Source organism: Rutilus rutilus (genome assembly GCF_951802725.1).
Source record: "Rutilus rutilus genome assembly, chromosome: 1".
Taxonomy (NCBI): Eukaryota; Metazoa; Chordata; class Actinopteri; order Cypriniformes; family Leuciscidae; genus Rutilus; species Rutilus rutilus.
The window spans coordinates 66,010,281-66,025,875 of NC_140209.1; the positions used below are offsets into that span (position 1 = coordinate 66,010,281).

At 38.4% G+C, this 15,595-nt stretch overlaps 1 protein-coding gene across 1 annotated transcript in view; it reads left to right on the forward strand.

Annotated features, from left to right (window-relative positions):
- The first annotated feature begins 204 nt into the window (after nucleotides 1-204).
- The window catches only part of LOC311296466 (protein NLRC3-like), a 47,609-nt gene continuing 32,218 nt past the window's right edge, over nucleotides 205-15,595 (forward strand). Inside the window, exons 1-2 of the mRNA XM_084418275.1 lie at nucleotides 205-295; nucleotides 10,441-12,390. Coding sequence (XP_084274401.1) covers nucleotides 225-295; nucleotides 10,441-12,390 — 2,021 coding nt within the window. The 5' untranslated portion in view covers nucleotides 205-224. The remainder of the gene's footprint in view (nucleotides 296-10,440; nucleotides 12,391-15,595) is intronic.

A 15,595-nucleotide genomic window follows, 5' to 3' on the forward strand; every position in this document is an offset into this window, starting at 1 on the left:
TGAAGAGTAACCACTCCATGCGTACGCCCCCTAAATTCAGTGATGGACCATCTCCAGGATCCAGCTGTGTGTCTATGAAGAGTAACCACTCCATGCGTACGCCCCCTAAATTCAGTGATGGACCATCTCCAGGATCCAGCTGTGTGTCTATGAAGAGTAACCACTCCATGCGTACGCCCCCTAAATTCAGTGATGGACCATCTCCAGGATTCAGCTGTGTGTCCATGAAGAGTAACATCTCCATGCGTAAGCCCCTTGAATTCAGTGATGGACCTGCTGTGACCTCTGACCCTGTGTGAGTATCATGAAGTTCAGGGCTGTCTGGGCAGTCAAGATATTATATTGGTTCATCGCCTCTAAAAACTGTCAATAACATATGGAGGACCAAACCTGCAGAAATTAAAAATGACTAAATAAATTAATAGATAAATGAATAAATAGATAAATAAATGTGATAATAAGTATGGAATGCCAAACCTGACTTAATAATATATAAATAAATACATAATTAAATATGCGAAGAAATGTAAAAACAAAAATAAATGACTATTTATACTTTTATTTCCTTATTTATGGGTAATAATATATTTTTTCCACATTTATTTATTTTTTCATTTATTTATTTATGCATTTATTTATTTTCACTTTTATTTATTTTCACATTTATTTATGTATTTATTTATACATTTATTGCTCCGTATACTACTGAGGGGGGCGTGTTTTACCTCAGACATAGCAATCAAGCTCAGAGTGGCAGTGCTGAAGCTTTGAGGCCACAGTGACACCTTGTGGTGTGACCAAACAATACGCAAGAGGTTTGTGGACGTAACTTTACAGGTCACGCAGGGAATAAATGACTTAGAGATGGGCAATATGCCCAAAAGCTTGTATCACCCTAACTGTATATAGGTTTACCATACATAGGTATTTATTCCGGACATGGCCGTAAAACATCAGCTGGTCGTGATTTCTAAAATGTCTGGCCACACATGAACAGAATCCGCTGATAACAGACACTGTGACACGGAAGCGCGTCAAATTATCCACTATTAACTACATTTTATGCCATGCATTGTAGATCCGTACACAGAAGCTAACTGCATTTTTTAATGTATCTTCCAAAAACAATGTTGACAGCAACAGAAACAAACTTTTCCATAAAGAATTTCCACTATAAATTGATTTCCTGGGGCATTTGTTAAAACCTTATTAAATAGTAATCTATATGCATCATCATGTAGCCTATAAGTTCTTTTTTTTTTTTTTTTTTTTTTTTTTTTGCCCAGCCACCACCCCCCCGTCTTCGGAGGTCAACTTTATTTTTATTCATATAACAAAATAAGGAAATAATAAAGAGTGACAAGCCGTAACAGGGAGACAGGGAGGTACACAGACAGACGGTCAGACAGACACACGGCCAAACAGACAGGCAGACAGACAGATAGACAGACAGATAGACAGACAAGCAGAGTTATAAGTGTGGGATTGGTATGTCTGTAAGTGTGTGACTGTTAGGTGTTGTTAAGGCAGATATATTGGTGGCGGGGTTAAAGGTGGTTGGAGTGGAGGGGAGGGGTGGAGATGGGGTGAGTGGGAAAGCACGTGGTTTACATTAGCTGTTGAATTTTTAGAAAAGTTATGAGAGGATTCCAGGTTTCTTTAAAGGCAGATATATTGTTCTTTTTATGAGCTATAATTTCTTCTGTCAAAATGAATTCTGTAATTAGGTTAGTCCAATGGGTGAAATTACAGGATGATTTTGATTTCCAGTTTTGAAAGATTATCTTTTTAACGATTGCTAGAGAGACAAGAACTGGGGTTTTGTATTTGGAGGGGATGGAGGTTTCTGAAGTATCTCCTAGGAGACAGAGTGCAGGAGACAGTGGAACTCTGCAGTCCAGGATTGAAGATAGTGTGTTGGTTAATGTGATCCAAAGGGAGTGAACAGGCTGGCAGAGCCAGGTTGCGTGGAGATAGGTATCTGTGCTCCCAGAGGTGCACTGTGAACAGGTGTCTGTGTCAGATAATTTCATTTTAAATAGTTTACTCTGAGTGATGTGGATTCTGTGGATGGTTTTATATTGTATGAGTTGTAAATTGGTATTGGTGGTCATAGTAAGTGTTCCTGCAGATCTGTGTCCAGAAATCCGGGTCGGAAGATAGCATGAGGTCACTTTCCCACTTCCCCTTGGGCAGGGTTATTGTGGGGTTAGATGAAGCGATGATGGTGTAGAGTTTAGATATAAGTTTTCTTGGGTGGTTGCCTATCTCTAATAACTTATAACTTATTTTAGAAGGCTGTAGGGTGTTAGTTAAAGTTATTTTGCTTTGAATTAAAAATTTAAGCTGTTGGTAGTGGAGAAATTGGTCTCTCCCGATCCCGAATTTCTGGACAATTGAGGTAAATGACATAAATTTATGATTTTCAAATACGTGGTGAAGGTGGGTGATGCCATTTTGTTGCCATTTGGGGAAGTGGATCGGTTTATTGTGAAGACGGAGGTCAGGGTTGTGCCAGATGGGAGTATACCTACATGGAACTTGGGGAGATTTGGTGATTTTGTTGGTTTTCCACCAGGCTGACAGAGTTGTTGCTATTGTAATGTTATGATAGAAGTCCAGTTTTTTGATTGACTGTGGTAGAAAGGGAAGATCTGCGATTGAGTTGGGGGAGCACAAGTATTGCTCAAGATCAAGCCATGGGTCGGAATATGTCTGTTGTTGAGTCCATTTATATAGATATTGTAATTGGTTTGCCAGGTAGTAGTGCATGAAATTTGGTGCTTCAAGTCCACCTAAGTGGTTTGTATTTTGGAGTGTTGTAAGTGCTATCCTTGGTTTTTTATTTTTCCAGTAGAAGTGAGTGGTGAGGGAATCTAATTTTTTGAACCAATAGTCTGTCGGAGTAATTAGAATCATTGAAAATAGGTAATTGATCTGGGGGAGTATCTTCATTTTGATTGTTGCTATACGGCCTGTGAGTGTGAGTGGGAGCTTGTTCCATCGTTTATAATCATCTTCTATTTTTCTTGAGAAGTGAGGCATAGTTGAGGTTGTATAGCTCTGACAGCCTGGGGGAAATTGATATACCTAAGTACTTGATGTTACCCGTGTTGAGGGGAAGGGAGGGGTCATGAGCTGCAGAGTCCACATCGTCTCCTAATAGCGGAAGTATAGTTGATTTATTCCAATTGATTGTATAGTGAGAGACTTTTGAGAATTTGTTGATGACATTGAATGCTTCATTAAGTGATTGTGATGGAGTTTGTAAGTATAATAGTAAATCATCTGCATATAGACTAATTTTGTGTTGAGAGTTGTTGACTTGGATTCCTTTAATTTTATTGTTTTGGCGTATTGCTGCTGCGAGTGGTTCGATGAATATGGCAAAGAGGGATGGAGAGAGTGGGCATCCCTGTCTGGTTCCTTGGTGCAAAATGAAACTTGGTGAAGTGATCCCATTTGTGATGACTGCGGCCCTTGGAGAAGTGTATAGTGTTGTTATCCATTGGATGAACGACTCTCCAAAACCAAATTTACGGAGGGTGGTGAATAAAAATGTCCAGTTGACCTTGTCAAATGCTTTTTCTGCGTCTAGTGATGCAACTATAGTTTTTTGTGACTGTCCTTGTGCAATGCTGATGAGATTGAAAAGTCTGCGGATATTGTCTTTTGCATTTCTGTTTTTGATGAAGCCTGTCTGGTCTGGGTGAATTATTGAATGCATAACTGTTTCAATCCTGGTAGCTAGAGTCTTTGTGATAATTTTCAGATCAGTGTTGATTAATGAAAGTGGGCGGTAACTAGAGGGATGTGTTGGGTCCTTATTGGGTTTCAGAAATACAGTAATGAGCGCTGTGTTCATATGTGTGGGAATGGTACATGTGGTTTGGATTTCTGTGAGTAATTTGTTAAAAGTTGGTGATAAGATGTCCCAAAAGTGTTTGTAGAATTCTGCCGGTAGTCCATCGGGTCCAGGTGATTTATTGTTTTGCATGCTTTGTAAGGCTTTGATAAGTTCTTCAGGGGTGACGGGTTGTTCTAAAAAGTTTGCTTGTTCTGTGGTTAATGAGGGAAGGTCCAGATTGTTAAAAAAAGAGTCAATTTCAGATTGTAAAGGTTGGGTGCCGTTAGTGTACAAAGAGCTGTAGAAATGGCGAAAAGAGTTATTAATTTCTTGAGGGTCCTGCGTAGTTTTGCCTGAAGTGTCCAGAATAGATGGGATGAGTGATTTGTCTTTTTTGTATTGTAACATGTTTGCCAGATACTTACCTGCTTTATTGCTAAGGTGAAACTTATCATATTTAAGTTGCTGTATACAGAACTGTGTTTTTTTGTTTATGATACTATCCAATTGAGCCTTAAGTTGCTTGAGTTCAGTTTGTACTTCTTCAGATGGGGCGGTAAACTGTGGATTACTAAGCAGTTTTATTTTCTGTTCAAGAGTGTTTTCCAATTGTTGTTGCTGTTTTTTTTTGTGGGATGAATATGATATAATTATGCCTCTCATGACTGCTTTGCCAGATTCCCAAAGTGTTGATGGTGAGATTTCTGGAGAGTCGTTCATCTCCAGAAAGGATGCCCACTCTGTTTTTATAAGTGTGGTAAAATTGGGGTCTTCTAGGAGAGAATTATTGAAGCGCCATCTTGTAGAGGTTTTCTTTTGTGCTGGGATGTTTAATGTTAAAGATACAGGGGCATGGTCACTGATAATAATTGAATGGATAGTATTTTCTAATATCTGTTGCATTAAGGAGTTGCTAACCAAAAAAAAATCTATTCTAGAGGAAGAACGGTGGGCTGAAGAGGCATATGAATATTCTCTTAGCAGTGGGTTCCTTGCTCTCCAGCTATCGCCAAGGCCATAATCCGTCATGTATTGTTTAATTACTTCTATGTGTACGGTCAAATGATGGATTGAGAACAGTATTGAAATCTCCGGCTACTATGAGATTTGTGGAATTGTACAGCAGAGAGAAGAGATTATGAAAGAAAAGTGGGTCATCATTGTTTGGAGCGTAAATGTTTGCTAGTGTAAAAGTTAAGTGATTGATTGATATATTGATGATAATAAATCTTCCTTCTGGATCTGAAATTGAGGAATTAAGAGTGAATCTGATGTTTTTATTTATCAAGATAGAAACACCTCTTTGCTTGCTATTAAATGTAGATGAGAATATTTTGTCGAATTGTTTGAAATGGAGATGTTGTAGTTCTGTATCCGTTAAGTGTGTTTCTTGTAAGAAGCAAATATCTGCCCTTAATTTAATGAGGTGGTTGATTACTTTAATTTTTTTAGGGGTGGTATGAAAGCCACGTACATTCCATGTTATCAGTTTAAGTGTTTGCATGGTAAAATATAAATACTAATAGTATGTAAGATGTGCTATTTGTACCTAAGATAGGTACCCATGATATGTAGTGGGAGGGGGGAGGGGGAAGGGGGGTTTCCAGGCTGGCTGGCTCATTCAAACAGACACAAAACATAGATGGACAGAACACAAATATAAACACTGCTCTGCACATAAATAGACAGGACACATATTCGAAAAACCAACATACACTATGTGGGAGACAGAGAGAATGGCGAGTAACAAGAAAAGGAGAAAAAAAAATAAATACTGGGAGATAATAACACAATGCATGTGTTACTAGAAGCAGACATGGCATTGTGGGAATAGAAGAGAATAAAGAGGAGAGAAAAAAAAAAAAAGGAAAAACTAAAATAAAAAAATAACAAAATAAGAGAGACATCAGGGTCTATAATCAAAGTTCATTAATAACTATTGGCTTGATGAATGAAATATGTAACAGGTTATGGCAGTATGGCTATAAAGAATGCATTTTGGAACAGTCAGTGTTAGAATGGAAAATGAAAGTTTAGTTAGGATATAGCCACGTAGTGATGTTTGGATCGCGGTAGAGTGTTCCATCCACGTAAAGTTTGTCTACCGATAATGTAGCTCGCTTTCCTTCTTCACGGAAACGCTTCATCATCGGGACTAGTTTTCGTCTGCGATCTTGAATTTGTTTGGGGAACTGATCGTACATCCCATACGTGGTGTTCTTCAGCTGATTTCCTCTGCTTTTAACAAGTTCTTTGTGCTTGTATTTTTCAAATTTAACAATTATTGGAGGTGGCTTTTTGGGGTCTTTGGATGGAAGACGGTGAGCTCGGTGGAAAGTTATCTCCTCAACTGTCGCTGCAGGCAGTTTGAGCGAGTCGTGCATGAACTCTCTTATTGCCTTCTCTGGATCGTCGGGTGTGTTTTGTGGAGGTATGTTTATTCCAGAAAATATGAGATTATCGCGCATGCTGCGACACTGGATGTCCAATATGGTTTCTTGCATAATTTGATTTTCTTTGGTAAGTTTTGTTACTTGGGTGGAGAGGTGTGATGCGTTTTTTTTTAGTTCGATGTTATCTTGCATTAGAATTTCGATTTGGGATTGGGAAAATTCGAGACTAGCTTTCAGATCACGGATGTCTATATGGAGAAGTTCGAGTATGGCAAGTTTGGAGTTTATGGATGCGAGTACACTGACCTCGACTGTAGTTTCCTCGTCTGTTTCAGTGGATGAATCCCGTTTGCGTATTTTCCTGTTTGGTTCTGACATAATGTCCAGATTGTAGAAATAGCTGTCGATGAAGTTGAACAGGTTATCCGGGTCTTGATAAGATTGGTTATCCAGTATAGTGAAGGTTGTTTTGATAAGTGAGTGAAGTTGATAGTAATCCGGTGTTTGCGTTTGCGTTCAGAGCGCTGCCATGTTGGTTCTCACCCACAGTCTCGCGATAGTCTCAGTCTCGACACATCACCTCTCAGTCCTTCACCTCTCAGTCCTCAGTCCAAAATGTACTGTCTTGAAGTTATTGTAAAATAGAGGAAAGGCTAAAAGCTATTGACACCTTGGATATGTTCCACTTTCAATACAGGAAAGAAAAACTGCCACTCAGAACTTAAGCCTATAAGTTCTTAATTTTTACTGATCAATTCAGTTAATAAGGCACTACTATAGGGCTGTTGCCAGTAAAATAAAATCAGTTTCAACACTTCATTCATAAATGAAAAACTCTGTCCTTTCCTCATAATGAACTTAAAGCTTTTGCTACTTCTCTTTCAAATTAAAAAGCTGCTACAGTAGCCAGTTTCTTTCAATGAGCTATATACCCCTTGCAATAACTTACTTTGCAAGGTCAAAAAGGCTATATAAAATATGTATAAAAATTGAATATATCTACAGATGATAACCAACATCAGAGGTTCTCAAACTTCTCAGACAAATTACCGTCTACCAAATCCAAACATATTCAATTATATTTCAGCATAAAGTAAATATTACTCTTGATCCGTCACTCTTTTTCTCTGCAAAAAGCAAAATCAAGGTTACGGTGAGGCACTTTACAATTGAAGATTTTTTATTTATTTTATTTTTTTTACAGAAGAGTGAAGAGTATAAATGCATTTTTGTGGTAATGAACATTATCTCACCAATGTTGATTGAACTTCAATTTTACTGAACCCAGAATTTTCCTTTACTGTAAGCAACATGCGTAAGTCATGTCAAGTTTATGGTTACACTTTATTTCGACGGTCCAATTTATGGTGCTTTTCCACTGCATGATACGCCTCAGTACGGCCCACTTTTGGGGGGTTTTCACTGTGTAAAGTTCCTAGTACCTGGTATTTTTTTTAGTACCACCTCAGTTGAGGTTCCAAGCGAGCCGTACCGAGATTAAAATGTGACGTGTAAACACTGCAGATCACTAATTTGGTCAGAGAGGATCTTCACTGCAGCGTCACTGGATTTGCGACACGAGACACCAAACCCTACAGATTTAAATAGTCAGCAACAGCCACCACAGGATCATTTGTCCGCACAACTTTTTTAAACGACCGTCGCACGCAACCTGAAAAAAGAAATATCTGTATCGTTGTCGAGGTGGCGGCACAACTATAACGATCAGGCTATAATCCCACCCATAGGTGCTGATTTATGTTTCTGCCGGTGCCCACGGCAAAAAGTGGTGAGGACATGTCCCACCCGCAAGTTACGCCTATGTTACCAACCAAACAAAAGCACATTCTCTCCATGAGTGTTGTCGCTCTGAGAGTCGCGCTCTCGCTGATATCTGATGATCCATAATGGTTCACTAAATAAAATTCAGTAAATACCTATTTACAATAAGCACTTAACTCAAAAATAACTAAATAATAAAGTGACTTGAGAACTGGCTGACTAAAATCAGCTTGAAAATGCTATCTCATGAAATAAAGGCGAATCTGTAATTTCTTTATAATTGAAAGGTACACGTGTTATTTCGTCAGTCAGTCGTGAAAGTCTGGTGGTTGAAAGCTTCTGGCAACATTAAATCCAGGAGAGAAGAACATTCTAGAGAAAGAGCAAGTAGAGATTTTGAGTTTGAGCATGAACACGTAATATCTGAGTGAGAGCAGACAAGAGCCTGAGACTGTATATTTGAGAACGAGCGTCCAGTTCTGTGTGAGAGTGAAGGAGATCCGCCTGCGAGTTGAGAGATTTGTGCTCGCGCATTACTTGGATGCGCTCTCGCCATTTGTCATTAAAATAGACACAGCCTCAAATAAACTATAAAAAGGTGAAGATAATCGTGTCTGAAAACTGCAATAGATTTTTTATTGGTTAAAATCAATACAATATATCACGCAGTGGAAAAGTGCCTTTAGATGTTCTACTAACTATAAGTAAATCGCAACTACATGTCAGCTAACTCTCAGATTATTAGTAGACTGTAAGTAGACTGTTAGGTTAGGGTAAGGTGTTAGAGTTCGGGTTAGTAGAATAAGTTGACATGTAATTGTAAAGTTGCTTCTAGTCAGTAAAATGTCATCAAAATAAAGTTTTAGCAGATATTAAACAGTCTACTCATACTCTAATGACTTGTAGTTCACATGTTGTTGCAAAGTTACTTCTAGTTAGTAGAATGTCTAAAGTGAACCATCTAAATAGTTACTACAGTTTATTTGTTTAACACTTTTTAGAATATAAACTGTTTAAAAGCAGCTTAACAGAAGATGTATGTATCATATATGCACAAAACAGCATAATTATTTTGATTAATGCCAATATTATTTGAGGTTCAGAGGAATGATGTTGCTATCAGTGAAGAGTCTGATCAGAGCAGCATCTAAATCTTCTCTAGGCCGACAGAGCTGATGATATTGATCAATCGCTGCTGTCTGAGATTATTGTTATGTTGAGGGTCTGAACACTGTCAAACTGTGGTGCAGTGAAGGTGAACTCAGGTCTGCAGGTGTAGTTTTAATAATAGTATTGATCTAATATTAACTGGAGTATGTTTTTCTGGCTGCCTCTGGAATCTCACTCTCTATTCAGAGCCATTTGCTCTTTATGCATAGTATATGAATACAGAAAAAATACATGTTTTTATTGAATATTGATGGATCAATACATTTTGTGGGAAAATAAATCATTAAAGTGGTTTGTTTTGGTAAAAAATCTTATACATGTATGAGGTGGCAATAACCTTTAAGCCTTTTACCCCGACTATCCAGAGTCTGGGTAAAAAAAAAAAAAAAACCTTATTGCCATAAGATTTAAAAGACTCACCAGGATGGGGCAAAAGGCCCCCAGTATTGATACAAATACTTTAGCAATAAAGTAATGTGTTTTGCATAGTATCTAAGTTAGTACTTGTTCAAAACAATCACTTTAGTTCTGTTTATTTTAATAAATAAAGGAAATGCATTTTTGTTTAATAATATACTGTCATTAAAATTAAACTCTTCATTATAAAAACACACAAAAAATATTTAAAAACTAAAGATTCTGAAAGCTTTGAAGGAGATCCCATAAAAAATTATATTGGCTTTACAGTAGTAACAATAATTGTGATATTTTATATGATTAATATATTTTTTTTGAAATATAATGGATTCATTATAAATATGGTGATTATCTCTAAGTTGGACACCCAACCTAATATGATATTTACCATCTGAATCAAATTGAAAAATTCTAATTAAAATTTAAGTATCATCTGTCAGCATTTACAAGTAAATCAATTGCATGTAATCATTTTACTTGAACACTGCTTTTTCTTCATGTCAGTGTTTCTGTGATATTTTAAAATAATGGTTTCTGTTAAATCTGGTTAAGAATTTTAGCCGCCTTTCTCTTTTATTCGAACATTTTGACTACTGAAATATTGATGTCTCATTACTTTTAATATGCAGGTCATTATCTGCCCCCAAATGCCTGATGTTCATTATTAATTAACAGTTTGTTGGCAACATGGGTAAATAAAATCTGTGCAAGAACTCTGAGGATCTCAATGTAATATATTAGGAAGTCAGTTTCTACATGTAGTATGATTTTGGTTTTTATATTTATTTTAACAGAGGTTTTTGTGTCTCTGTCTTCTTAATGTGTTTTCAGTGGTGTGAGAGCTGACCAGATCAGAGATGTGTCCTGTCAGACCAGCTCATCCTCCTCCTGTCAGAAACACATCAGTCATCATGACACAGAAGCAGCCCTGCAGCTCGACTCTCACCAGCCAGTGCATGATGATCTGCAGAGAGTCAAAGACCAGCACAAAACCAGCATGAAGAACAAGTATGAGAACTTATTTGAGGGAATCAAACTACAAGAGAATCAGACCCTCCTGAACAGGATTTACACACAGCTGTACATCATAGAGGGAGAGAGTGAAGGAGTGAATGAAGAACATGAGGTGCTACAGATGGAGAAAAGTTACAAGACACTCCAAGACACTCCAATCAACTGCAATGACATCTTTGATCCTTCACCTGAACTAGGATATGAGGAGAAGAGAAGAGAGAAGAAAGACAAAATCAAGACTGTTCTTACTAAAGGCATCGCTGGAATTGGAAAAACCGTCTCTGTGCAGAAGTTCATTCTGGACTGGGCCGAGGGAAAAGCCAATCAGAATGTAGATTTCATGTTTGTGCTTCCATTTAGAGAGCTGAACTTGATTAAAGATCACCAGTACAGTCTTCACAGACTTCTGTTGGACTTTCATCCTGAACTTCAAGATCTGGATTCAAAGATTTATGATGAATGTACAGTTGTGTTCATCTTTGATGGTCTGGATGAAAGCAGAATTGCACTGATGTTTTCAGACAGTGAGAAAGTTTCTGATGTGACTGAGTCTTCATCAGTGGGTGTGTTGATGTCAAACCTCATGAAAGGAGATCTGCTTCCCTCTGCTCTCATCTGGATCACCACCAGACCAGCAGCAGCCAATCAGATCCCCTCAAACTACATCAACCGTGTCACAGAAATTCAGGGATTCAACGAGCCTCAGAAGGAGGAATATTTCAGGAAGAGAATCAGTGATGAGGATCAAGCCAGCAGAATCATCTCACACATCAGAAGAGCAAGAAGCCTCCACATCATGTGCCACATACCCGTCTTCTGCTGGATCTCAGCCACTGTGCTTCAAAACATCCTGAAACAAGATCTCAGTGCAGAAATCCCTCAAACTCTCACTGAAATGTACATGCACTTCCTCCTCATTCAAACTCATATGAGGAACCAGAAGTATGAAGAGAGAGATCCAGAGAAACTCTTGCAGTCCAACAGAGAAGTGATTATGAAACTTGCTGAACTGGCTTTCAATCAGCTGATGAAGGGCAATGTGATGTTCTATGAGGAGGACCTGATTGAGAGCGGCATAGATGTCACTGACGCCTCAGTGTATTCTGGGATTTGCACTGAGATCTTTAGGGAGGAATCTGTGATTTATCACAGGAAGGTTTACAGCTTTGTACATCTGAGCTTTCAGGAGTTTTTTGCAGCACTGTATGTGTTTTTCTGCTATTTACACCAGAACAGTGAAGTTCTGAAAATGTTCCTGCCAGGAAAGTCCATAACTCCGTGTGAGATTGTTCCTCTGGATGTGTTTCTGAGGGGAGCAGTGAATAAAGCTTTGTTGAGTAAAAATGGACACCTGGATCTTTTCCTTCGATTCCTTCATGGCATCTCGCTGGAGTCCAATCAGAGACTCTTACAGGATCTGCTGATTCACCCAGAGAACAACCCAGAGAGCAGCAAGAAAATAATCCAAAACCTTAAAAAACACGAAAACACAGAAAATCCAGAAGACAGTGTCAGCCCTGAAAGATGGATGAATCTGTGTCACTGCTTGATTGAGATGAAGGATAGTTCTCTTGTTGAAGAAATGCAGGCATGTTTACAATCTGGAACAAAAAACAAACGTATTTCTCTTGCACAATGTTCAACTTTGGCAAACATGATCTTGATGTCAGAAAAGGTGATGGATGAGTTTGACCTTAAAAACATCAGATCATCACAAGAGGGTCGAAGGAGACTGTTACCTGCTCTGAGGAACTGCAGAAAAGCTCTGTGAGTGTGAAAATATGAACATAATATCAACTGAATTGAAATATGAACATCATACCTTTCATGTAGGCTAATAGTTTAGCTAAATGCGCTTTAATGACTTTTTTATTTACATAAATTTGAAGTGTCTACAGATTAAAATATTTACAATAATTATTTTAATTTTTTAATTATAATTGAAATCCAAGTAATTACATTTCTGAAGTTTTAAAAGCTGAATATCTTTTCAACCAATGAATTTACATGACTTTTCCATTGTTCATAATTTACATAATTTACACACTTTTAAAATTAGGCTACCTCATATATCTAGTTGCGGTGAGGATGTATTAAAATAAGAAATATCTTGATTTAGGTCAGTGGATTTCAATCCCAGCACTGTACATTTTTAATGTTTCTCTTATCTAACACACATATTAGAGGTCTTGGAGTCTTTACTAACGAGCTGATGAGTTGAATTTGAAAATGTGCAGTGCAGTGCTGTGGGTACTCCAGGAACAGGATTGAGCTGAAACTGTCTCTGAGCCTACTAGTCCGGGCATTAATGCTATGGTACTGTAACCGTGATAAGAACACTGAAAATGTTATGTGACGGGTGGCTTGAGTCCTTGTAGAGTAATTTACTACGGCTTAGAATACGGCTCAACCATTCAGAATCAAGGTCCAGAACTATCTGTTTTATAACTAATTATTGACATACAAGAGGGCTTTTCACACTTATAATAATAGTTAACCCTGGGTCATTGTAAACCTTTACACTGATCATAATTTACCCGGGGTTAACAATTAATGCTGGGTATTTATAAACTGATGTTTCATGCTGTACACTTCTAAACCCTCGGTTAACATTCGTATTTGCATATTTGCGGTGTTAGATTCATTGATTGGACGAACGCTGCATGCAACACGTTTACATGAAGGCTCTTGCATTGCGCATCCTCGTATTATATTGCCAAGTACTATCAAGTTTTTTTTTCTCTATATGGACTTTTTGAACAGTAAAGTTAACTAGAAAAATGCATTTCCGGAGGAACTGCAAAGTGTGCTTGCTCGGGTGCAGTTCACTAACGTTAGCAGGTAGTGGATAGATGCGAGAAAAAAGATGTCAAACTGTCTTTTATTTTCGAATTTAATTCCTCAATCAGCGCTGGACCGGCTTTTTCTGTCTTCCGCTGCTGCTGAGCCCTGGCCGTAGACAGATCAATGTTTTACGCTGTCAATGCAGTGGTCTGCGTTGCGCTGATCTTATTCACACTATCGAGTGTAGGTGCAGCATTCTAACATTGAGTCATAATGAGCTGTTTGTGAAGAAATTATCCGCTTCCAAATTATGTCATTATAATCACGAAATTAAAACATTAAAAAACAATTTGCTCTTTATGGTGTGCGAGTGATAGAGCGCGGCAGCAACGAACCATCAGCTCGCAGCGTAACAACATTGAATGCTCGGCCCAACAGCTGATCATAGCTGTACAGGGCGCCTTATTATTTTCCATCTCCATAAATATATCTAGTAGTAAAGCTAATGCAAGGGCTAGAAATCTATTAATCTTTTGCTGATACTTCCTTAGCTGTGTCTGAAACCGCTCACTCGTTCACTAATCCCTATAGTGAATGGCAGTTGAGTGCAGTACATCAGCAAAGAATTCGGACGCTGACATAATTATCACGCGCCAGAGAGCTCGGACAGTTTGTCATAAACATTACCTACCCATCTTTAATATTTCCTTTTTTTGGCTGTATGAATTATATGTAACAATTTTATGTATGTGTTTTTCACGTTTATTGCGTTATTTGATTAAAAAAAAAGATAATAAAAACACTTGCTTGTCATATTTATTTACTTTTTACATTTATATGTGAAAATTAAAGAGAACAAAACACTACACAACACATTTGTTTATTCAAATATAGATATAACGGTATATATAAATAAATAACCAGGCGTCTGGTCTTATAAATGATTGTTTTCTAACTCGCGTGCACTGTTGCCATGGTGACATTTTTGTTTATTTTTCATTCGCGCTCTATCGCCTTATCGTGTTGGATTGTGGGAAATAGTGTCTCAGCAAGTGTACATCGTATGTACACTCGAATTCAGAGAGGATTGTGGGTAAAAGTAGTGAAGAATGTAGGGAATGATGTCGTTCACCAGAGAATGTCTAATAAAGGGAGAAGTTTCACTCTCAGTAAACTTCCGGCTTCTGAACTGGTTGCAGTTCCACTCTGGTCCCATATGAGGGCGCTCACAGGACGAGTGCAGAATGAATGGAGGTCTATGGCGAAATACCCATCAAAATCCACTTTTCTCAGGATATAATTTTTTGTCTAGTAATTTGAATGTTGTATTCGAAAGGAGATGCAAAGAAATTACACATTGCTGGGTGTTAGATTTTTTAGAGTCACTTATTTGCTTTAAAAAGTCTTTTAAAGTGTCAATGACGTCATACACATCGTACGACCAGAGATACTGCTTAACGGCAATCCTTCAGTCACTCTGGTGCGTTCGCGCTCTGCACTTTCTTTTCTCTCGAGGCATCGACAACACAGCTGACACAGGTAAATACACACGTGCTAGAAGAGTTTTTGTTTTGTTTGTTTCTGGTCCCGCTTCGGATGCCACGATGCCATCAAGCGGTATCTCTGGTCGTAATCAGTCCTTCACTGACCAATCAGCGTTCATTAGCAGAATGCTAGCGTGTTATGGGCAACAACAACTCAACTTGTAAGAAATCGAAAGGACATAAGTACTCGTTCATTCAACTTTCGACCTATAACCCATGTTGAACTTGCAAAACCTACAATCAAATCTGAGATTTCTCAACGGCAATCGGGTGAAAGAGACAAATTTAGCCGTCTAGCCCCATAGACTCCCATTCATTTTGCACTCATGGGCGATCGCCCCCAGTGGAACTCTGGTGGAACTACAACCAAAATTCGGTACAATAGGACTTAATAGGGAGTGGGCAGGCTCTCCGTAGACGGGCTCTGCGTTCACTCAGAATTCGGACACCACTACAAAATGGCCGACACCCTAAATAGTGCACTATATAGTGGATAGGGAGCGATTTCAGACACAGCTCTTGTCATCATGGAGAGTGCAGTTCACGGTTGCATAGCAACGACAGACGCCACAGGAGAACAAGCGCTTGTGGAAAGGAGACAGCGGCGCGCTCGCGCTTTCCACTTGTTTTTACACATCTAATGT